Source organism: Solanum pennellii, chromosome 6 (assembly GCF_001406875.1).
Source record: "Solanum pennellii chromosome 6, SPENNV200".
Taxonomy (NCBI): domain Eukaryota; kingdom Viridiplantae; phylum Streptophyta; class Magnoliopsida; order Solanales; family Solanaceae; genus Solanum; species Solanum pennellii.
Window position 1 is genome coordinate 49,863,316 of NC_028642.1, and position 23,994 is coordinate 49,887,309.

A 23,994-nucleotide genomic window follows, 5' to 3' on the forward strand; every position below is an offset into this window, starting at 1 on the left:
TTAAATACATATATACATATTTCATTTCATTTTGTTAAAAAATAAAAAATTCAAAGAATGATTTAAAAGTAGTTGTAAATGGCATGTCGTAGTCGAAACATAAATTTTTTATGATATATTTATAAATAATTTTTATATTATATATACGATATAATTTTTTAACGATGAAAGTGTTACGGATGATTTTGTGTACATATAACAATATTTGTTATTTTCTGAAATAATACTAAAACTAGTTTGAATCTTCAACACAGAAGGAGTCTATTTTTTGGACTAAACCCAAAATCCCCTCTCCTCTCTGTCACTTTCTCTCTCTTCTTCTTCTTCTTCTCTCTCTCCTACATTGTACATTGCGATCTCTGCAACTCCCAAGCTATTTTCGTCTTCTCTGTGTAGCTTGACTATCTGGGTCTGCGTCTGTTTCCTCTCTGGTGTTTTGTTGACTTCAGGTGACTCTATTTTCTCATTATATTTATCATCAAAGAAGAAATGTATTTTCTACTCAACCCTTTTTGTTTTCTTGCTTGAGTTTTTGGGTTGTTTGGAATCAGTTGATGAATTGGTTAGCAAGTATGGTGGATTTTGGTTTGTCGGTTAATTTACTGTGTTTGTTATGTTAATGCGGTTGATTAGCTGCAGCTTAGCTGAAATTTAATGTGATTTTCGTCTTTTTTTCTCTTCATTTCTTCTTAATTTTTTGATTTACCGTTTTATGGGGAAGAAGGGGATTTTGGCAGAGAAATTGGGGTTTCATCGTTTCAATTTTGATATCTTGTTTTTTGGGTTGGTCAACTTTAATTAGTCTGTGATTTGGGTAAGAAGCTAAATCTGCGGTAATTTGAGTTTCTTCTAGATATGCTCGTGGTGGGTTTTTTCCCCCAATTTACTTAAGTTGACTAAAATGTCGTTCAAATTTTTTGTGAGTATAATTGGATGGGTCTTAAACAATTAATACATCCACGGTATTTGTCTGCTTTTTTGTTGAATCGTAGTGTTAATTTGTGCTTTCGAGGTTAATGTATCATCAAGGAGTTTTTGCTCGAATTTTTTAACCCTTGAGTTGTGGGTTTGGCCTGCGGATTTGTTGTTTGAACATCTGTATTGTCTAATTTAGGAGAATCATTTTTTTCGATTGACAGTTCAAACTTCACGGGTTGAAGGGAGGCTGATCCCTTATCCAGTTGAGCAGGATATTGTGCATGAGGGTGCCCTTTAATTGTCCTGGTGAAAGAAATTGATAAGAATATTTTTTTGAACTATAATGTGGGTGTATGATTGATTTTAGCTTTTGTTGGGAGGAAAAGAATGGCACGAGGTAGCAGCAAAAGGGCAAAGATCCAATGGAGCAATCTCTATACATTTGGTTGCTATCGTCCACGAACTGATGAGGAAGAGGGCCCCCATCGGCTAGGAGCTGGGTTTTCTAGAGTAGTTCATTGCAACCAGTCCCATCTCCATGAAAAGAAACCTTTTAAGTACCGCACAAACTACATATCTACCACTAAGTATAATTTCATCACATTTCTACCCAAGGCTACATTTGAGCAATTCAGACGTGTTGCTAACTTGTATTTCCTCCTTGCTGCAATTCTGTCAGCCACAACAAATCTTTCTCCATTCTCATCTGTCAGTATGATAGCTCCTTTGGTCTTTGTTGTTGGGCTGAGTATGGCGAAGGAGGCATTGGAAGACTCGCGGCGGTTCATACAAGATATGAAGGTCAATCTGCGAAAAGCTCGTCTACGTAAGGAAGGTGGTGTGTTTGGTCTGAGGCCATGGATGAAGATTCGTGTCGGAGACATTGTGAAGGTGGAAAAGGACCAATTTTTTCCTGCTGATTTACTTCTTCTATCATCGAGTTATCAAGATGGAATTTGTTATGTGGAAACTATGAACTTGGATGGGGAGACAAACTTGAAGGTAAAAAGAGCTTTGGAGGTTACCCTACCACTGGATGATAATGAGGCTTTCAAGGAATTCAGGGCTACCATTAGATGTGAAGATCCCAATCCCAACCTTTACACTTTTGTGGGGAACCTTGAATATGATCGTCAAATTTATCCTCTTGATCCCACTCAGATTCTCCTCAGGGATTCAAAGCTCAGGAATACGGCATATATCTATGGAGTTGTTATATTTACTGGTCATGACAGCAAAGTTATGCAAAATTCTACAGAATCTCCCTCAAAAAGGAGTAGGATCGAACTTCAGATGGACAAGATAATTTACGTCCTCTTCACCCTCCTTGTCGTGATATCATTTATCAGTTCCATCGGCTTTGCTGTAAAAACAAGATTGAACATGCCAAGCTGGTGGTATATGCAACCTATGGACAAGAACAATAACACAACCGATCCAAACAGGCCTGAGTTGTCAGCCATTTTCCATCTGATCACTGCACTAATATTATATGGCTATTTGATTCCTATTTCCCTCTATGTTTCTATTGAAGTAGTGAAGGTTCTACAGGCATTATTCATAAACCAAGATATTAATATGTATGATGACGAGACAGGAACTCCTGCTCAAGCACGAACATCAAACTTAAATGAGGAGTTGGGGCAGGTTGATACCATCCTCTCGGATAAAACTGGCACTTTGACATGCAACCAAATGGACTTCCTGAAATGCTCCATTGCTGGTAGTGCATATGGGACACGGGCCAGTGATGTAGAACTTGCAGCTGCAAAGCAGATGGCAGAGGACCTTGGTGGGCAAGATCCTGACATTTCACGGAGACGGTCATCAGAAATTGAACTAGAGAGGGTCGTCACTTCTAAAGATGAGATCAGGCCTGCAATAAAGGGGTTCAGCTTTGAGGATAGCCGACTTATGAAGGGAAATTGGATGAAGGAACCAAATGCAGATGTCATCTTGCTATTCTTTAGGATACTCTCACTTTGTCATACTGCTATTCCTGAGTTAAATGAGGAGACTGGCAGCTACAATTTCGAAGCAGAGTCTCCTGATGAAGCAGCATTTCTTGTTGCAGCTAGGGAATTTGGCTTTGAGTTCTGCAAAAGAACTCAATCAAGAGTTTATATACGTGAGAAGTATCCTTCTTTTCAAGAGCCTACTGAAAGGTGATACAACGCCTTAAATTTTCCCAATTGCTTTCAAGAGCTGCATTACCTTTGTAGTATCTTACCAACTTACTCTTGATCTTTTAACTCTAGGGAATTCAAAGTTCTCAATCTATTGGACTTCACCAGCAAGCGGAAGAGAATGTCTGTTATCATTCGAGATGAGAGAGGCCAGATTCTTCTATTGTGTAAAGGAGCAGACAGGTCTTTCTTTTGACATTTTCTAAAACTAGTCTCTATCATGCATCTACAGTCCTGTATGCCTTGAAGTAGTCTATTAAAGAGGTTATTATGCTTTTAAAGATGCTGCTAACATGCCTGTAAATTCCACTCCTATTTTCTAGTTATTACTCTCCATTTGCACCTCCCTCTCTCACCCCTTGTGTTGGGTGATTTTCTTCCTTCTAAATTTTTTGTTCCCGAAATTTTTATTTCCTGGGGCACCTTTTTCTTTTATCGGACGTGGAATCGGTGTTTGCTAAGTTTTGGGATTACTGAATGCATGAAAGGAATTTCTAAGTTATGATTATCTCTTGGCTTGCTAATTGTTTAGTCACAGATGTGGCCTTCGGCGACCTTTATGATGTAAACTTTTTGATGATATGCTGTTTTGTTTGGATATGCAGCATCGTCTATGAGAGATTAGCTAAGAATGGAAGGAGATTTGAGGAGGCTACCACAAAGCATTTAAATGAATATGGGGAAGCAGGGTTACGTACTCTCGTGCTTGCCTACAAAAAGCTGGATGAGGCAGAGTACTCGGCGTGGAATGAAGAATTTGCTAAAGCCAAAGCTTCAATCAGTGGTGATAGAGATGCCATGCTCGAACGTCTATCTGATATGATGGAAAAGGAATTGATCCTTGTTGGTGCTACGGCTGTTGAGGATAAACTACAGAAGGGAGTATGTACATTATGTTCCTCAAGAATCCGTACTACATTTTCTAATAGTATCCCTTTTTGACCATTCCACATCTGTACCTTTTCATCAGGTTCCTCAGTGTATTGATAAACTGGCGCAAGCTGGTCTCAAGATCTGGGTTCTGACAGGTGACAAGATGGAAACAGCCATCAACATAGGGTCTGTCTCTTATTCATTGATATATCTTCTACCATCTCATTCATACTTGTTTAGTCATTGGATTAAAGCTGGTAAAATAACACTCCTGTTTCCACACAGGTACGCATGTAGTCTACTTCGGCATGGGATGAGACAAATATGCATCACGGCAATGAATGCAGACTCAGTGGAAAGAAACTCTGAACAGGTAGGTTACTATAAAACAAGTTTTTTGAGTTGTTACTTGTATTATTATTCATGCCGTCTCAATTGCTCTCTTTCACTAATCAGGCTATAAGGGAGAACATTTTGATGCAAATCACAAATGCTTCTCAAATGATCAAGCTTGAAAAGGACCCACATGCTGCATTTGCCTTGATTATTGATGGAAAAACTCTAACATATGCTTTGGCGTATGATATGAAGCATCATTTTTTGAATTTAGCAGTCAGCTGTGCATCTGTCATTTGCTGCCGTGTCTCTCCTAAGCAGAAGGCCTTGGTAAGCTATGTGAAATCTATCAACCTTTTCTTGTCTAACTCAATTGTTCATTCATGAAATTGGTCATATTTACATTAGTTTGTATTCGATTTGGTCGCAGGTTACTAGGTTAGTAAAGGAAGGAACTGGAAAAACCACATTAGCAATTGGTGATGGTGCAAATGATGTTGGGATGATCCAAGAAGCGGACATTGGAGTTGGCATTAGCGGTGCAGAAGGAATGCAGGTTGGTGATACATCTAGCTGGCGTTTTGGTGTTCTTAATATACTAAGAGAATTTTAACATTTTCCTTCTGACAATAACTTTTTCAATACTGCATTTTAGAAATTTGTCAGGGAAATACAGTCAAAGGGGTGCTGCACATATACATTAGAGTTTACAGACTGACTTGAAACAATATGAACTTTTAAATACTGCAAACCCAAGATAACCAGATTCAACTTCCTTGTGCTATATTGTTCAATTTTACAATTTCTTTTGGGACTAAGACTAATGCATTAGTATATTTTTTTTTTTTGAATTCGTTTATGTGGTTAGGGCTTATAGCTGACTGTTTGATAATGTCACAAGACCACTTAAAACCTAAGCAGCAACTAAACCTCAGGCCTAATTAGCAAAACTGATTTTTCTAGAGACTACAGGAAACCAATACTCTTCCCATTGATTTGTAGAAAAATAGTTGTGCAGGAGCTTTTACCCATTTAAATCTTGCCTGAATGATCTGATATATACCAATTTGATATCACATTTTAAATGCTTTCAAAAGTTTGAGGACATTGAAATGTGATTTGAAGACTGTTTCTTGGCCACAATCTCTCCACTGTCCGATCCATCTTATCAAAGTTGATAAACTATTTAGCGCGAGCACGGGCACCACCGATATTGACAAGAAAATAAAGTTGACCTGCAACTCAGCAAATTGCATCTTTGTGTTTTTGAGTATATATGACCGTTTAAAGCACTACCAACTTAAAATAATCTGGAAAATTTTCTCTAATTTGGTAAGATGGCCCTAAATCCATTGGCTCAAGTAAATGCTTTTGTTCTTGGAGGCTGTAAGTCGGCTTACTTGATTATTAGCTTCTTGCAGGCTGTGATGGCTAGTGACTTTGCTATTGCACAGTTTCGGTTCTTGGAGAGACTTCTTGTTGTACACGGGCATTGGTGCTACAAAAGAATTGCTCAAATGGTAATTCCTCTTGATCTGTTTTATTTTATGAAAGAAAATGGTCATGTTTCCGTTCATGGATGCTTATCATGTTTCATCTAACTTACTGTGTTCTCTTCATGCAGATATGCTATTTCTTCTACAAAAATATAGCTTTTGGTCTCACACTCTTTTACTTTGAGGCTTTCGCGGGCTTTTCGGGCCAGTCTGTCTATGATGATTCATACATGATTCTGTTCAATGTGATTCTTACCTCACTGCCCGTGATTGCGCTTGGAGTATTCGAGCAGGATGTGCCTTCTGAAGTGTGCTTACAGGTGAGTGTACTCAATACCTTTTTCTTGGAGTTTCTAAAATATCAATTTGCAGAGTAACCTCATTGAATAGTAGTAATTTAAACTGTAATGACGTATGCAGTTCCCAGCACTGTACCAGCAAGGGCCCAAAAACTTGTTCTTTGACTGGTATAGGATATTCGGTTGGCTTGGCAACGGTGTCTACACCTCTCTCATTGTTTTCTTCCTCAACATTATCATCTTCTATGATCAAGCCTTCCGTGCTGAAGGCCAGACTGCCGACCTGACTGCTATGGGCACTACGATGTTCACCTGCATTGTCTGGGCTGTCAACTGTCAGATTGCACTCACAATGAGTCATTTCACATGGATTCAACATATTTTCATCTGGGGAAGTATTGCTAGTTGGTACCTATTTCTTTTGATCTATGGTATGATAGCGCCAGATTATTCTAAATATGCCTTTAGAATCCTTGTGGAAGCTCTAGCTCCTGCTCCAGTCTACTGGTCTACCACTCTTTTAGTAATTGTTGTCTGCACCCTTCCCTACCTTGCCCACATATCTTACCAAAGGTCATTCAATCCAATGGATCATCACATTATTCAAGAAATCATATATTACAAGAAAGACGTTAAAGATCATCATATGTGGAAGAGAGAACGGTCTAAAGCAAGACAGAGTACAAACATTGGGTTCACAGCAAGAGTAGATGCAAAAATTAGACAGTTGAGAGGGAGGCTGCACAAAAAGTATACTTCAATGGGTTCCCAAATTGAACTAACACAACCATAGCTGTGCATTACTGATTTTTCCTTTCTTTAGGGATTCTCTCCCTTTTTGATTACAAAAGAATGTAGGGTTTTTGCCATTTGCAATTCTTTTGCAGGCCCCTTTTTTTGACTTGTTTTTGTAAAATCATTTGTCTAGTTGTAGGTCATTCGTTTGTTCCAAAGTTAGTGTGCTCACTGTATTGTACAATACTCATATGATTCAAGTACAGCTTGGGAAAGTAGCCAAATACATCATAGTCTTTTATTGTTCTCAAAACTGTTTGCTTTGTATATACTCTTCTTCACACAACTTATGGATATTGTTAATGTTACACCTTGAAAATACTATATATATGATATTTTTTTCTTTCTTATTTTTAGTTGGACCAAACTTATTCTTGGTTTCTTTAATTATTAAGATCATAACAATAATGCTTCTTCTTTTTAGGTCTACCAAACATACTGTGTGTATATAATCAATCAGCTCCTAACCTATATATTAGATAATTAGTTGAGCTTACCTCATTGACTAAGCTTGTAGTGTGATTGTGACACTGGAATTTGGTTTTGTTGGCTAGTCTTTAAGACTTCTAACTAACAATCTGTCAACTTTCATATCAAACCTAGTACAATGAGCCAAGACTATTACTTTAGGTTTGACTCATATTTTGCATCTAATCCTTCGTTTCAATTTATTAGTCTTTATTTTCTTTGTATTATATGCTTTAAGAAGAACATTTTCCTTTTTTGACCACTTCTTGTATCAATTTTCCACAGATATTTAATATATGTAAATTGACTAGTGACTATAAAATATTTCTGCCTCAGCAACTAAATGTGTAATTCCTCAGAGTTGGTGGTATGTAACACACACATATACCAACTTAAGTAGTCATGTTTTTTTTTTTAAAAAAATAATCAAAGATTAACTTAAAATGAAAGATATAATACATAAATGTGTCTTTTGATTCGGTTTCATATAACATTTATGTTTTCTAACTTGGGCTGTGTACAAGTAAAATTGAACAAGTGAACACGCATATCCTATATAGCTCTGTGTCCTACATAATGTTCTATCTATAATATGACAATCTCAAATTTATACTTTGGTAATCCAAATACCACCATTATAAAATAAAGGAAAAAAAGATAAATATACTACAAACTAAATGCAGATACCCTCCGCCATATTTTTGGGATATTAGTGCCCTTATCGTAAAAATCTACAGCATATATTGCCCTTAACTCTAACGGAAGACTAAGTCGGGACATATGATGTAATATTATCCGTTGATCCAATATTTAATAACTGTCGAATTGGTGGATAAGATTATGATACATGTATATCCGTTAGTATAAAGGTCATATAATAACACCCAAAAATATAAAGGAGGATATCTGCATACCATTTATTATAGAGATATATTTGTTATTTTTTCCCCTAAAACAAAAAGAGTGCCATAGCTATAGCCATATTTTCTTTGCAACTTTCTGATTGAAATACGTATGGGCCGACTATGAAATACACTGTATATTCATTCAGTTCCCTCTGACGAATTTACTACAACACTACGTACGACGCCGTATCATAGAGATCGACGAGGGGTGGGTGGGGACAAGAAGATAGTATTACGAAAGCAAAAAGACAGAAATAAACGTATATATATATATATATAAAATAAATAATAGAAGGAAGAAATTGGGGTTAAGAGATAGAATCAGGGCCAGATTATTCAAAATGGGATGATAATAAAGCATATACTTGAAGCTGATGCTGCTTCATTTTGCACCTTCTTGAGGCAAAACTCATGAAGGAACAAAACCCCAAAAAAAATTATTCAAAAAGCTGAAATCTTGATTTTTCTTTTTTTGATTCATTTTCATTCTATGTTGGATTGAATTTATAAGGGTTTGTGTGGTGAAGTTTTTTTTTTTTTTTTGATTAAAATTTTTAGTCTCCGATGGAGCCTCGTGTTGGTAATAAGTTCAGGCTTGGCCGGAAAATTGGTAGCGGTTCTTTTGGGGAGATCTACCTCGGTATTTGAACCCTTCATGTTTTTTTTTTGGCTTTCAGGTTTTGTTTTTATTTTTAGGGTTAATTTAATTGGTGATTTGTTTATATGTTCTTCAAGGTGGTAATGTTCAAACTAATGAAGAGGTTGCTATCAAGCTGGTAAGTTGAAATTATCTCTCTGTGTGTGTTTTTATTTGTCTAAACTTGTTATAGGAGTATTGATATGTTTTTTAATTGCTAAAGCATATGGTTTTGCTATGAAAAAACTTGAGAATTTGTCATCGTTTTGATGATGGATGGTTTTTGGTTAGCAATTAAAACACAATTATATGTATGTGTTATTATCCGTGTGTTTAGTTGCTAATTGTTATTAGGGTGGAAGGGGGTAGATAAAGAACAATTAGATAGATACCAGTGTAATTCTATAAGCGAGGTTTGGGCTGGGTAGGATGTATGTAGTCCTTATCCCTACCTTTTGCCGGGAGAGGATTAAACTTAATCTTTTATAGAGAACATGTTTAGTTATATTTTATCATGCCTTCTCGTTGCTAGTGTGGTCCTTTTCCATGGCGAAGTACTTGTAGCCTTCTTTTGATGAAGGTCAGAGTAACATTGGAATTCAGGATCTTTGGTTGTTCTAATACCAAGTTAATATGAGGATGCAACACTAAACTTGAGATAATAAGTGGAGTCACCCAAAACTGTTATAAACACCCCTGCATGTTGGAGACAGAAGTAAGCAAATAAACTTGTGCCCGCCCTCTGATTGCTTAGATTCTTAGATTAAAAAGGCTCTCACACTCAATAGGGTTTTGACCACTTGACCATTTGGTCTTATGGATCACAGTTTGTTTGAATGTGCTGGGTTTCAGTATGTCTTGTTAAGTTATGAAATAGCAACCAAGTTAGAGGAAATGTAACCGTTATTACCTAGCCTACAATTTGAGACTCCAAGTAGTGAATTTGCATTAACTAAGCAACTTTGTGGTTTTGAAGAAATTGCAACAGTTTCACTGCTTACATTTGTCTTTCTGGAATTTTTTATATAAAACTTGATATCTATTGTAAACTGAAGTTTTTTTTGTCTTGCTGATACTCATGACATCATTGTACTTCTGCAAATGCTTAGTCATTCGTGAACATCCCTTCAATTATGTCATAGATGATTTTTTTAGTTTGCAAGATTAAGTTGCTGATTTTCTTATTTCTTGTACTCAGGAAAATGTGAAAACAAAGCATCCTCAACTGTTGTATGAAGCAAAGCTGTATAAAATACTACAAGGAGGAAGTAATTTCTCATCTTCATGTTGCCTGTTCTTCCTTCATTAACTACTCAATGTTATAAGTGGTATTTATCTTTTTTTATATTGGTAGCTGGAGTCCCCAATTTAAAATGGTTTGGAGTTGAAGGAGATTACAATGTCCTTGTGATGGATTTACTGGGACCTAGTCTTGAAGATCTTTTCAACTTCTGCAATAGGAAAATGTCCTTGAAGACCGTTCTCATGCTTGCAGATCAGATGGTGTGTGATGTTTTGTACCACTTATTTATTCCAATTACAATTTAAAATCTCTTCTCACCCTTATCAATTTTCAGATCAATCGGGTTGAGTTTGTTCATGCCAAATCTTTTCTTCATCGAGATATAAAACCTGACAACTTTCTTATGGGATTAGGAAGACGTGCAAATCAGGTATTGGGATTAAAGCTCTTACTTTGCTGCTCAATTCACCTATTGCAGGCATGGTATCTTCATAACCACGATTAATTAATATAGGTCTATGTTATTGATTTTGGGCTGGCTAAGAAGTACAGAGACTCATCAACTCATCAGCATATTCCGTATAGGTCAGCTCCCTTGAAGCACTATGAGGTTGATATCTGTTTTGTTTAAGAAGATGAAGTACTCGAAATATGGTGTTCATGCATATGATATGCCTATATGAGCTTTGTGTGGTGGTCTGTTTGCTCTTTCGCTATAGAGCAATAGAAAAGAGTGAATTCTTTCAGTTTGCATCATTTTTAAACTCCTATGAACCTATCCCCTCACTTTTTTTTAATAATTGTGGACTTGTGGTTTCTGGGAAAAGCTTGCACACACTGAGTAATCCCATAGAGTACTTTCAACCTCCCAATAGCACAGAGCACCAGGCAACTTTGTCCACCAAGGCATAGACAGATGAGAAGAAATTACCTAGTCTTAGTCTTTTGATCATGTAGTCCGAAAGCATGTGTCTGTGTAGGTGCTTCCTTATTTTGTGGGGGGTTTTCTTTATGAATTAACAGGATATAAGAAGAGTAGAAACACACGTTTTTATCTGTATTGCATGTAAGATAAGTCATCAAAGCTATTTAATGACTTCACAAAGGTATCAGAATGCATGAACTAGCAAATTTAATAAACTTACTTAATCTCTGTTGGGGAATAATCATATCCACTCCTTTTCACTGTTACTACTTTCATATTGTACACCTTCTCACTACTAACTTCTAGTTCATTTATAACTATCCCTTCAATATGATCAAACTGTTTTTTGGTTTGCCTGGCACTGCTGGTTAAGACTTAAGAGGAACGAAGCGACAACTGGGTAGTTTAAACAAGAAATATTTTATCACTTCGTAAAAGACTGAAAAATTTACGGATAGGGAGAAGAAACTGATATCCTTCTTAAATTTTTTCTTTAGTTAAAGCCTTAATATCTTAACCCTTTCTATTTAATAACTTTGATTAGGTTATGGCATTGGAAAATGATTATCGTTCTAGTTTCCTTCGACTGGGACAGGGAAATATCAGTAAATGATATGAAACCAGATCCTGTTGATCTTGCCCAACTGTTTTGTATTTTGGTCATTCATCATACATTTAACTAATAGAAAGATTTGTTGGCATCAAAGATGCAGTGCCATCATGCTTACCAAAGAGGAAGTGATCTCTCTATTTTATAGAGCTTGTGCAATTTACCGAAATTTTAACAGTGAATCTGGAGATTTTCTGTATTTTGTAAATTGCAGTTGGTCATTTGTATTTCGAGCTTGTGAAGAAGTATATTTGTATGTTGAATCATTGATTAATCACATTGGATAATTGTACTCTTAATTAGTCAATTATCTTACAATGAGATCCTCCTCCAGGGCATGGATGTATGATTTGTTTTCTTTTTAATGTGATACAGAGAAAATAAAAATTTGACAGGAACTGCTAGATATGCAAGCATGAACACTCACCTCGGCATTGGTAAGCTTTTGTTTTATTTTTCCAATTTGTTCCCAATTGTTTATATGGACTGTTTACTCTGTGTTTTCTATTGACCATGTAGAACAAAGTCGAAGGGATGATTTGGAATCATTGGGTTTTGTTCTGATGTACTTTTTAAGAGGAAGGTAAATATTTCTCCCTCCCTAGATTTTCTTTTATTTAGTGTCTTTACTTTTCTTTCATGGTAATCTTACATTATCCTTTCAAACACATGTAGTCTCCCTTGGCAGGGGCTGAAAGCAGGCAATAAGAAACAGAAGTATGAGAGGATCAGTGAGAAGAAAGTTTCAACGTCAATAGAGGTAATTGATGCTCCTCCATTCTTCATATGCTAGCTATTTAGTTTTTTATTCACTAAATGATACTAGTGCAAATTTTCCTATAGACTCTGTGTCGAGGCTATCCTGCAGAGTTTGCATCATATTTTCATTACTGTCGATCACTGAGATTTGATGATAAACCAGATTATGCTTATCTCAAGAGAATTTTCCGTGACCTTTTCATTCGTGAAGGTATGATCATTTTGCTTTCCATGCCTTCTCTATTTCATCTGTACATAGATGTTACAACAAGTACCTCAATGTCAATGTTCACAGGATGTCTTCCATTTTCCTTCCCTTCATTCTTTTTTCTTTTTCCCATCTATTTCAGGGTTTCAGTTTGATTATGTATTTGACTGGACCATATTGAAATATCAGCAATCACAGCTTGCCAATATTCCATCTCGTGCTCTTGTAAGTGACTTAAATATATTAGCTTATGTCATTGGTCTCAAAATATAAAAATGAAATGTTGATTTTGAAACAGGGCGGTACTGCTGGGCCAAGTTCAGGGACGCCTCATGGTCTTGCTAATGTCGAAAAGAAATCAGGTATGTTTGGTCTCGACATCCTCCTCCCTCAACCACAAAAAAGAAGGAAAGATTAACAAGAAAAAGTTAATTAGAAGACTTAGCAATCAGTCTGTGCTAACTAGTGTGGCATAAAGTGGTCTGGAATCCATTTCAATTGGTCCATTATATCATTTATTTTGGATGGGCATGCCAGATGTCCTGTTCAGGAAAGTACATTACCTCTAAATATGCTAGCTTCTTATTCTCTGGGAGCTATATATGCTTGCTACTCAATATGCAGGTGGTGAAGAAGGACGACCAACTGGTTGGTCTTCATCAAATCTGACACGTAATAGGAGCACAGGGCTCAATTTCAATGCTGGAAGCTTATTGAAGCAAAAAGGCACAGTTGCTAATGATTTATCTGTGGGTAAAGAGGTTAGTGCTCTTCTTCCCCCCTCTCCCTATTGTTTATACCCTTTCTCCTGGTTGGGATGCGTTTGGGAAAGTGTAGTACTATTACATATAAATTCTGTGGCAACTTTACTTGTTACAAAATCGATGTGAGTGCATTTGACTTTATCAAGTACCTAGGCATGAGGAATTAGATGCAGTTTCCAAAGTAAAAGCAAAAAGTTCCTGAACTTGTGTGGCAATTTCAATTTACGGAGCAATTCACCAAGTAGAGAGGATAAAGTGTGCAATCTCTTTGAATAAAATTTTCTTGAATCAATTTTACATTTTATGTTATCCTGAAAATAATTTGATGGATGGCAGGTAAGCTGCAATTCTCCTTTCTCAAAAAAAAAAAAAAAGAAGAAAAAGAACAAGAAAAAAAGGGTAGGCTGCAACTCTTTCTGGTGCTCTAGGTTTTTCTTTTGGGTGAGGGGATGCAGAATAGATGTGTAAGGATAGAAGTGGAATAATTAGAGGATGAAATGTTGTGCAGCGAGCTCTCATGTGGGTACTTTGGAGGGACAGAAACAAGAGATATTGGAAGCAAAGGAAGATGACTTCATAAAGCTTAGGGTTTTTCTTTCATTTTGCTCAACTTTTGGATTACCCACGGAGTTCCTACATAGATGATTGAGAGTCTTTAATAAAGAACCATGTTTTATGAACCTATTCTGCTTATGGATTATCTGTCACACACTGTTCCCAAGAACTAGCAAAGTCAAAACAGCAAAATTCTTGGATCATATCAATGGGTGCACAACTGCATGTTTCTCTGGACCATCATAGTGTACTTGCACATATCTATTCAGAGGAAGGTCTTTTCATAATGGATGATCCTCAAGACTATAATGTAGATGATTGATGGAAGAAATATGAAACATATCCAAATTCTCGCTGATGGAAATAGACCCGACGCAGATATCTCTTGTATACTGGGGCGTCCTCCACAACATTAGCAAAATACTACTTCCACAAAAGGAGTGGAAGTGGGAGTAAAATAGAAGAAGCTAAAAGGCATTGAACCCCCACCCAAAATAAACACCCTTCTCTCCATCTGCTGCCTTTTGAATTACCTTCACCGAGTGGCACTGATGATTACATATAGGTTAAGGGGGCCAATAAGGTGGTGTTGGTTCGTCTATATGACAGAAATGGATGGTGACTGCACAATTAGGGGTGGCATTTATCTTTTTCTCTTCTAACATTTCCTTACCTCTATTACTTCCACATATGTGTGCTTGCCCTTCATGGAACATGAGAATAATTTGTATTCATTTTGTAGTTCTTGAATATAATGGCCAAACTGAGAGCAAATTGGTGGTATACACTAAGAAACAGAATTTAGTACAACTAAGGATCTATCATGCTTATACTTTGGGGAATGTGGTTGAAATTTACTCTTGTTTTATGACCTATATCTACCAGTAAACACTACAGACTTTGACTGAGTTTGTTTTGCAGTTACCTAGTTCTAATTTTTTCCGGTCAAGTGGATCAGCAAGGCATCCTAATGTCTCTAGCAGTCGAGACCCAGTGATTACTGGGGGTGAACCTGACCTCTCCCGCCCTCAGACACTAGATGCAGCAGGCGCAGCATCACTGCGTAAAATATTCAATACTACCCAGAAGACTTCACCAGTTGTGTCATCAGATCACAAGCGCAGCTCCTCCACAAGAAACACAAACCTAAAGAATATAGAGTCTGCCATCAAAGGAATAGAGGGTTTAAGCTTTCGATGATGAGGGACTGGATTAGTAGCTCTGCTTTGTCACAATTCCCCCTCTACTGTATATCTTGGCACAGCACACACACCAACATGGCGGAGTATGAGTTTCTGATATTAGTTGTTTCCAGGAGGAACCATAAACAATGCAACCCCCGCAAACTCACAAATCCCAGTTTATGTTTTGTCCATACAGACATACAGTTATAGGCACTTATCGTATTCTTTTTCGTCTCTATCTCTCCTATTCTTGTTCTATCGTGTTATTCATATTTATGTTATGTTGTGAATTATGAAGAGGCTTCAAGCTAGCAGATTCTTCTGCTTTGGACATGAGCAAACTCTTTTTTGTTTCAAGCTATTTAAATATCAATCACAGGTCTCTGTGTGGTCATTTACTCAGTTGGCAGTCTTAGTGGGCTTTTGTACATTAAAATTGTGAAATTTGGACAAGTAGTGTATTTGTTTTTAAATTAAAAATGGTATTTGAAAATAGAAGTTGTGTTGGAAGATTGTAACAATTGTATGCCAAAAACAGTTTTCTGCCTCTGCAACGTATGATACAGAAATAACATGATATGAGTGGTGTTGCGTTGACTAATTTGCTTCGATTATTGTTACATATTGTTTCATAATGTATTATCGTGTTGTGTTATATTATAATATAAATTTAAAAAAAAGTAAGAGTATGAGGTGAACTTACTGGGAAAAGGTATTAAAGAGTAAAAAAGAATTACTAAATAAGTAATAATGTGATCATATCAAACCAATTGTTACATAGAATAAGACTTTCTGTTATTATCTGACGATGAATTTAAATGATACAATATAATATAATTTAAGTAACAATCAAAATAAACATGGTATTTTAAACTAACAATGCAATATAACATGTAACAATCATACAAACTCTCAGAGATCCCAAAATTAGTCATTTAACGCATCGATTTAGAATTAGTTGAACTTTAATATAAATATCGAATATTGAATAAAAAATATATTATAAATATCGAATATTGAATAAAAAATATATTATTTTAGGTTGTGGAATTCAGTAAAGTTTTCCGGTACAATGAATGCACATGTTTTGTGGGACTCAAAATATCTGTCTACTGATTCTTTTCTACTCTTTTTCAGCAAAAGACAGACTGCCAATTTTACAATTTATATTTAGTATTACTCTACATTTAATTTTACTAATAATTAATAATTGAGAGAGACAGCTTTCTTAAACCAATTTTATTCCAACTATTAATACTCTTTTATTTTCTGACAGAATTCATCTTTGGATTTTTATTTAGAAAAATGAAAATCCAATAAAAGAAATTGACTAAATCCTTGTGGAGATTTATTTTCTAAAAAGAATCTGTCCTAAATCCCTTCTTTTAAAAAAAAAATCAAATTTATTGTTTAAAATACTATAACACAACTTTTGATTGGTAATAAATCAAATCTTATAAATTATTTAACTGAAATTATCAGTTATTGTAGCCAATATATACTCTAATTGAACCATTGTTCTGAATTGATTTCTATATCTATCAACAAAAAACTAAATAATTATTAATAAAATCAAATCGAAGAATCGAACAAATATAAGTACCTACTACCTGTTATTTTTCATTAATAAAACTCTATTAGTTATTTGAACCAATAAAAAAAATCATATAATATTATTATTTTAATTGAAATTTAATCAAAATATTATTATTTTTAACCACTTTATTGATCAGTATATCGCGCCTTGTCAAGCATAGTCAAAATTGGAAGAGGAGAACAATTTGTTACATCAAGATAATGAATTTTTAAAAGATCACAACAATCTGAGTTCATGGGATTCTCAGATCATTCTTCATGAAAAAGGGGGAAAAAGAAAAGAAAAACTCTCTAATTAGCAAAAGATTAAATGCTTGATTATGAAAAGACAAATGGAAAACAATCAATTAAGAAAATTACCAAACAATAACATATTAAGTATAATCCCACTGATAACAATAGAATATACACGGACCCCACTTTTATCTCGTAAAGGTAAAAATTAAACTGTTTTCAGAAGAGTCTCGACTGATAATTGATGACCACTCACCATAATCCATGTACAACATGATTGCAAGTATTCTTGATCCACTTAAAGCTCTTTCTTAGTGAAACTTTCATCTTACCTTCCACACCATAAGCTTTATATCCAACAACCCTTTTCTTCCTTTGCATTTCAGGATCATTAAAACTCCAATTCTTTAAAGAAGATGATGAAATCACTTTGCTTTTGCTCCTCTTCATCTTCACTTCTTTATAATCATTATTATTATTATTATTACTTGAAGTTGTTGCATGTGAATTAGTACTACAACTTCTCAAATCTTGCATACTAATTGGACCTCCCCTTCTTTCTCTTGTTGATTTTGATCTAAAATTCTCCATTTTGGGATACAACAAAAAAAGAAAAAAAAAACAAGGATTAATATCTAGGCTTTGCTTCAAATTTAAGTTTGGAATAAATATTTAGGATTAATTTGCCTAGGAATAGCTCAATGTGGTGCTTTTAATATTTTTGAGTAGTACACCCCCCCCCCCCAAAAAAAAAAAAAAAACAACCTTAAAGGTGTGTGATGATTTTTTTTCTTTCAATGATGCAATGAGGCTGGAAAAATTTAAGTTTGTAGCCCACTATTTGAATGTTGATGGCGCATGGCCTGTTAAGTGTATCATTCTTTCACAATCACATTCCTTTCGTATTATTGATGGTCAATGTTGACTGTTGTACCAAATAAATTATTTTTAATCAGATTTTAATACGAATATTAAATATCGAATCTAATAATAAAGAATAAGAGAAATGATGAATAATCCTTTTTAGAAATCAAAATGGATCGTGATATAGTAGTGAAAATCAAAATAGATTATGATATAGTGGTGAAACTACTTCATTCTTAATTAAAGGTTTTCACATTAAAGTTTGTTTTCACATGTAAAGTTGTACCAACTAATTTATGTTGACATGCAACTCTTTCTGTTCCATTTCAATTTGTTCAATCTTATTTTTATTTTTAGTTTAATTACTAAATAATTAAGTACATTTTATATATTTTAAAATTCAAGTTCCTTTTATATTACTTTATGTCAAGTGAAAACCACACAAATAAATTAAAATATAGAAAATAATATATATATATATATATATATATATATATATAAAGAGTACTTCAATAATGAGTCCCAACTTGTCATATATATTCCCTCAATCTATTTGTATTTATTTGTTGGGTTAAAAATAAATATTTGTTTTTATTTTTTCTTTTTAAAAACTCAAAAAAAATTACTTGATTCCTAATTTACTCTTGTCATTAACTATTATTATTATTTTCTAAATCATTAAATTTATTGTATTCGAATGATAGTATATTAAGGGCCCGTTTGGATGGGCTTAATAAAAGCAGCTTTAAAAAAGTACTTTTGAAAGTGCTGAAACTTATTTTTAAAATAAGCAGTTATGTGTTTGGATAAAAGTGCTGAAGTTGCTATGCCAAACGTGAAAAGGGAAAAATGGAAGAAAGAGATGTTAGGGTTATGTGGGTAATTTGGAGATTGTATAAAAATATTAAGGGCAAAAAGATAAAAATGTGGTCAACTTAAAAAAACTTATAAGCTAAAAAAAAAGCACCCCTACCCCAGTTTTTAACTTTTGGCTTAAAATAAGTTTTTTTTTAACTTAAAATAAGTTATTTTGAATATTGCCAAACAGCTAAATAAGTCAAAAATCAATTTTTAAGTCAGTTTGACCAGCTTTTAAGCTGAGCCAAACAGCCATTTTAAAAAGTGTATTAATATTAAGTTAATATTAGACAATTAAAAATAAAAAGAGTAAGTACTAATAAAGAATTAATCAATCACATACATTGAATTGAAGTGTACCACATTTTTGGTTTATACAATGCATGTCAAGTGTGCCAAGCAAAATTGTGCAACTGACAATTTGAAAATCATTTTTTCTCTTTTTCTTTATAGAAAAAGAAAAACTTTAGCTAAAAAGATCCAAATTGAAATTTTGTATAATGAGGTTAAATTTTCATTATAAATGGCAGTAGTACTAATTAATCACTCATTCTGGTTAATTATTGCATACCCAAAGTAAAAATATTGCCAAAGATAAACTACTTTTCTTAGGGTAAGTTGCTAAAAAAAGCATATTTTTCTGTCCTTTCAATAATCTCTTCAAATTATTTAGAAAAATGCTATACACCATAATCACTACTAAAACATCGCGATTTTCCTATTGAAAAATGTTCAGTGGCTATTCCCAAAGACAGTTTGATTGAATTAGTTATAAAAGAAAAAACAATATTGTTTTCATATAAAAAAATTAGAAAGTTGTTCACTATATCAGTGAGAATCTGTTTTCCACCGTGCATTTACACAGTTATCATAATTTTTTCACGGGTAAAAAACATTTGTTTCTAGTAATGAAAGGTAAAGATACAAGACTTCACAAGCTTAAAGAAGATAAATAAACACTGATTAAGTAGAAAAACAAAAGGAAAAATTATCAAGATTTCTCAGTTTATCATTAATATTTCTGTGCTAAAACAAGAACACAACATTAATCAAGAACTTAACTACACTAAAAATTAATGCCAAAGAAGTATAATAATTTGGAAATGAAATAAAACCAAGACCTTACTACATACTGACTGCAAAATTCTTAGCAACATTAATGCCACGGGTGCGTTTTTGATGATAGATAATAATGGTAGTTTAAAATGATTTCTATACTATAAGCTTGGAAAATTATCTTCTTACTCACCTTATAAAGATGAAGTTTTCAGAGGAGGTCAGCGACGTTTGAAGGGAGTTCTTCGATGACCACATTGTAGAATTTTTGAATATCAAACAACATTCTTTCGTCGTCTGTTGTCACAAAGTTGATTGCAACTCCTTTCCTTCCAAACCTTCCACTTCTTCCAATACGATGGAGATAATTCTCCGGCTGAGTTGGGAGATCATAGTTGATAACAAGGGATACTTGTTGTACATCGATACCACGAGCCAACAGATCAGTTGTGATGAGGACACGGGAAGAACCAGAGCGAAACTCACGCATGATTATGTCTCTAGTGTTCTGGTCCATATCTCCATGTGTAGCTGAAACCGTGTGGTCACGGCTTCGCATTTTGTCCGTTAACCAATCGACCTTGCGCCTAGTGTTCACAAAGATAACACTCTGAGTGATGGCAAGCGTCTCGTATAGATCACAGAGCGTCTCAAGCTTCCATTCCTCCTTATCAACATTGACATAGAACTGTTTGATACCCTCAAGTGTCAACTCATCACGTTTAACCAAGATTCTCACAGGCTTATTCATGAACTTTCTTGTGATGTCAAGGGCTTCTGGTGGCATGGTCGCAGAAAACACTCCGACTTGAACTTTGGTAGGCAGCATCTGGAAAATATCATATATCTGCCAATATAGACACATGGATAAAGATTCCAAATTACTAATTTCTCAAAGTCGGCATCAAATCAAATCGGAGGGAAAGGTCATGAACTCTGTATTTAGTTTTACTAATCGCAATCAGCAAATGAAGGAACAAATTCAACGGGATGATCAATTTACATTATGTCCTTAGGAACCAAATAAATGGGAGGGGTACTAGTGTGTTAACTAATCTCAATAGCTAATTCCCGACAATGATTAAGATGACTGGTTAACGGAGTACAAGAACATCTAAACGTAAACTAAATCTGTATCTTCTATATTGATTTCTTCAAAACAATTAATTCCAGCGATAATCCCAGATTAGCAAACCGAGGGACCTCAAACCTGAACTTGTTCAAATCATCTACTAAGGGGTAAAAATTATAAATCTAATTGAAGAGGTTGAAGTACCTGATCCTTAAAACCTCGTGACAGCATTTCATCAGCCTCGTCTAGCACAAACATTCTGAGGCAATCAGGACGGAGGGACTGTCTTCGCAACATGTCAAACACACGTCCAGGGGTGCCAACAACAACATGAACACCAGCTGCGAGAATACGCTGATCCTCCCTGACACTAGTGCCACCTACACAAGCATGGACCTTAACCCCAAGATAGTCACCAAGTGCTCGCATAACCTTCTCAATCTGCTGTGCAAGTTCTCGAGTAGGTGCCAACACCAATGATTGGCATTGAATTAAACCATAATCAAGTTGCTGCAAAATTCCAGAACAAAAAGTAGCTGTCTTCCCTGTGCCAGATTGAGCTTGCTGAATTACATCAAGTCCCTTGCAAAATGGTACGATACCCCTCTGCTGAATGGCAGATGGTTTCTCAAAACCTTTAAAAGATCACATGCAGCAAAAAAGGGCGGAATCAGGGACAAAATCAACAACTTTTTTTAAAAAAACTTTTTTTTTCAGAAAACTCTCAACTGTATGGTACTCCCTCTGTTTCAATTTGTTTGCCTGGCTTTGACATGACACGAAGTTTAAGAAAGTAAAAAATACTTTTGAATCTTGTGGTCTTAAACATGTCACATGAAAAGTTGAAATTAAAGAGTTGCAAAAAAGGAAAGTAAGACAAACAAATTGAAACGGACTGGATGTATCATGCAAAGAAACAAAGAACCGAAGAATTTTCCTAGACTTGAGAACAATAACTTAAAAGGTTTACATAGTACCATAAGCATAAATGCCCCTGAGAAGATTTTCTTGCAGACCCATAGCATCGAAACTGTCATACACCTCGTCATATGAAGTAAAGAAATCTTTTCCCTCAGCGGCAAGTCTGCACCATGTATACAATATAAGTAATAGAGACAAGTACAATTTTCAGCATTTAACATATAAAATTTGTATTGATTCAAGAAAAAAAAAAAGACTAAAATCATACTGTGCAACGAATATCATGATAACTTACAAATCATTCATCTTAGAATCGAATTGTCGAGCATCAAATTGAGCTCCTTCTGGTGCCAAGCGTGCCATGACTGCCATGTACCTTTATGCGTAAGTGAATACTAACACTCTACAGTAAGTGATAAATCTATGACCGTATTAATAAAGGAACAAACTTGAATCACAAAATGATCATTTTATCGAGGAACCGAAAGGACAGGGAGAGACATAAACTTTTCTTTTATATTCACGAAAATGTCGAAAGATCTAACAGCCATTGAACACAATAGGTAACAAAATTACTTATCCGCGCTCAATTTTTACACCAAACTAAACAATTTATTCATATTAGACACAAATCAAAATTAGTACATAACAATATACTAACTCCGCCCCTGTTTACACTATGAACAAAATATAAATCCAGATTTACATCCCTCCCGTTTAATTTAATGGATCTCAAGCATAGTAAATTTCATTTGCCCTCATTATTACTCGAACCTTAAACTACAGATCTCGTATCGATAACTATATCTTAAAATGAAATTAAAAAAAAAAACTTGCTCAACAGCTCAAGTTTGATTAATTTCTCTGAGGAACATAACATAATTATTTTTCATTGTTACAAGTTATAACTAATGCTTTTTCAAAAAAAAAACAACCAAATAAGATCCCAGAATTGTTCGATAATTGTTATTACTATATATAAACAAAGATAATCAAAGAATTAAATGTGTAAGTAAAGTAACATAAGTGAAAATTAATGAGAAAAAAGACGAGATTAACGTACTGATTAGTAAAAAAATTAGGAACGTCGACGGTAATAGCGTTGTATAAGAAAGTGAGAATGAGCTTAGCAAAAATTAAACACTTAATTTTTTTGTTTGTTTTTCTTCTGTTAAGAGAAGTATGAAGAAGAGGCAAAGGTCTTTCCATAAGCATATAAAACGGGTCTAAAGGACAGGTGTCATAACATTCCATGCACTCCCCTTGTTTAATTGTTTTTTTTTTTTAAATAGAAAAAGTGAGATTATTTTATTTCGTGTTTGATTATATTAATTAGTTCCGCTCAGTGGCGGGGCCATATATAGTTAAGGGGTGTCGATCGACACACCTTCGTCGGAAAATTACATTGTGTAGCTAGAATAAAAATTATTTTTTATGTATATATATTACATATTGACACTTCTTAGCTTTTATACGATTTTATTTGTTAATATTTTGACACCCCTTAAATAAAATTCTAGCTCCGCCACTTGTTCCGCTAAGCTAATCTCATAAAATATTTCATACGTTTGAAATTTTCTTATATATATCTTATCTGTATATACGTAGTGTTTTAACTTTTAATGTATATAAGTTCAGTTGGTAACCTTTTAGACGGAGAAGTGAGTCATGCGTCTAGAAAGAGTGTTGAAGTTTAAGAGATCGAAAAGTCCTGCAAAGCAAACACCGCTTATCATAAAGTTGTTAGTTTCTTCTTAGGAATGATCTTACTCGGTCGCTTAATGGAGTTCATTGAAGGTACAATCAAAGATCAGTATGAAGTCTAAGTAAAGTAGCGCCAGATACTTCATGATTGATATAAAATTTTAGCATAATGTTTAGTTGTAAATTTGAGTTTGGTTATACACCCCATAAGTATTCTTATATAATATTGGATTTTATTTTCTTTTTCATGTTAGCTTATTAGATCTATCGATAAGTTTGGTAGAACTGATAAAAATATAATAGTCATAATATATAAATGTAGTCTTTAACTTCACCTTATTTTATATTTATGCCCTTCAACTTTGTTTTTGCATAAGTAGACACTCAAACTTGTATAAAGTTGAATAAGTGGACACATGTGTCCTACGTGGTATAAAACACGTAAGACACCAAATAGGATGCAAATTGTCATGTAGATGTCACGTAGGATGTGTGTGTCTATTTGTACAATTTTATACAAGTTTAAGT

At 34.6% G+C, this 23,994-nt stretch overlaps 3 protein-coding genes across 5 annotated transcripts; 2 read left to right on the forward strand and 1 right to left on the reverse strand.

Annotated features, from left to right (window-relative positions):
• Positions 1-204: 204 nt before the first annotated feature.
• On the forward strand, positions 205-7,222 carry LOC107023305 (phospholipid-transporting ATPase 6). The gene is made up of 11 exons (XM_015223956.2): positions 205-449; positions 1,140-3,083; positions 3,177-3,287; positions 3,710-3,986; positions 4,075-4,163; positions 4,263-4,350; positions 4,434-4,643; positions 4,744-4,869; positions 5,735-5,833; positions 5,938-6,129; positions 6,230-7,222. Exons 2-11 carry the CDS (start codon positions 1,306-1,308, stop codon positions 6,899-6,901), a joined length of 3,642 nt encoding a protein of 1,213 aa, XP_015079442.1. The 5' UTR covers positions 205-449; positions 1,140-1,305; the 3' UTR covers positions 6,902-7,222.
• Positions 7,223-8,369: 1,147 nt separating this feature from the next.
• LOC107023491 (casein kinase 1-like protein 2) lies at positions 8,370-15,563 on the forward strand. Its single transcript, XM_015224202.2, has 14 exons — positions 8,370-8,916; positions 9,012-9,052; positions 10,112-10,181; positions 10,268-10,416; positions 10,491-10,586; positions 10,671-10,741; positions 12,067-12,128; positions 12,211-12,274; positions 12,367-12,451; positions 12,535-12,661; positions 12,801-12,883; positions 12,957-13,020; positions 13,283-13,419; positions 14,899-15,563. The coding sequence occupies exons 1-14, from the start codon at positions 8,841-8,843 to the stop codon at positions 15,175-15,177; spliced, it is 1,404 nt and encodes a 467-aa protein (XP_015079688.1). The 5' UTR covers positions 8,370-8,840; the 3' UTR covers positions 15,178-15,563.
• Positions 15,564-19,701: 4,138 nt separating this feature from the next.
• Positions 19,702-22,938, reverse strand: LOC107022595 (eukaryotic initiation factor 4A-8). 3 transcript variants are annotated; one of them, XM_015223192.2, is made up of 5 exons: positions 22,826-22,938; positions 22,058-22,127; positions 21,819-21,925; positions 21,046-21,476; positions 19,702-20,616 (listed from the first exon to the last, which is right to left on the reverse strand). In XM_015223192.2, the coding sequence occupies exons 2-5, from the start codon at positions 22,123-22,125 to the stop codon at positions 19,981-19,983; spliced, it is 1,242 nt and encodes a 413-aa protein (XP_015078678.1). In that variant the 5' UTR covers positions 22,126-22,127; positions 22,826-22,938; the 3' UTR covers positions 19,702-19,980. The 3 variants fall into 3 exon arrangements, with proteins under 3 accessions (XP_015078678.1, XP_027773615.1, XP_015078677.1); XM_027917814.1 differs by having other exon boundaries at positions 22,058-22,165; positions 22,826-22,931; XM_015223191.2 differs by having other exon boundaries at positions 22,058-22,138; positions 22,826-22,923.
• Positions 22,939-23,994: the final 1,056 nt, after the last annotated feature.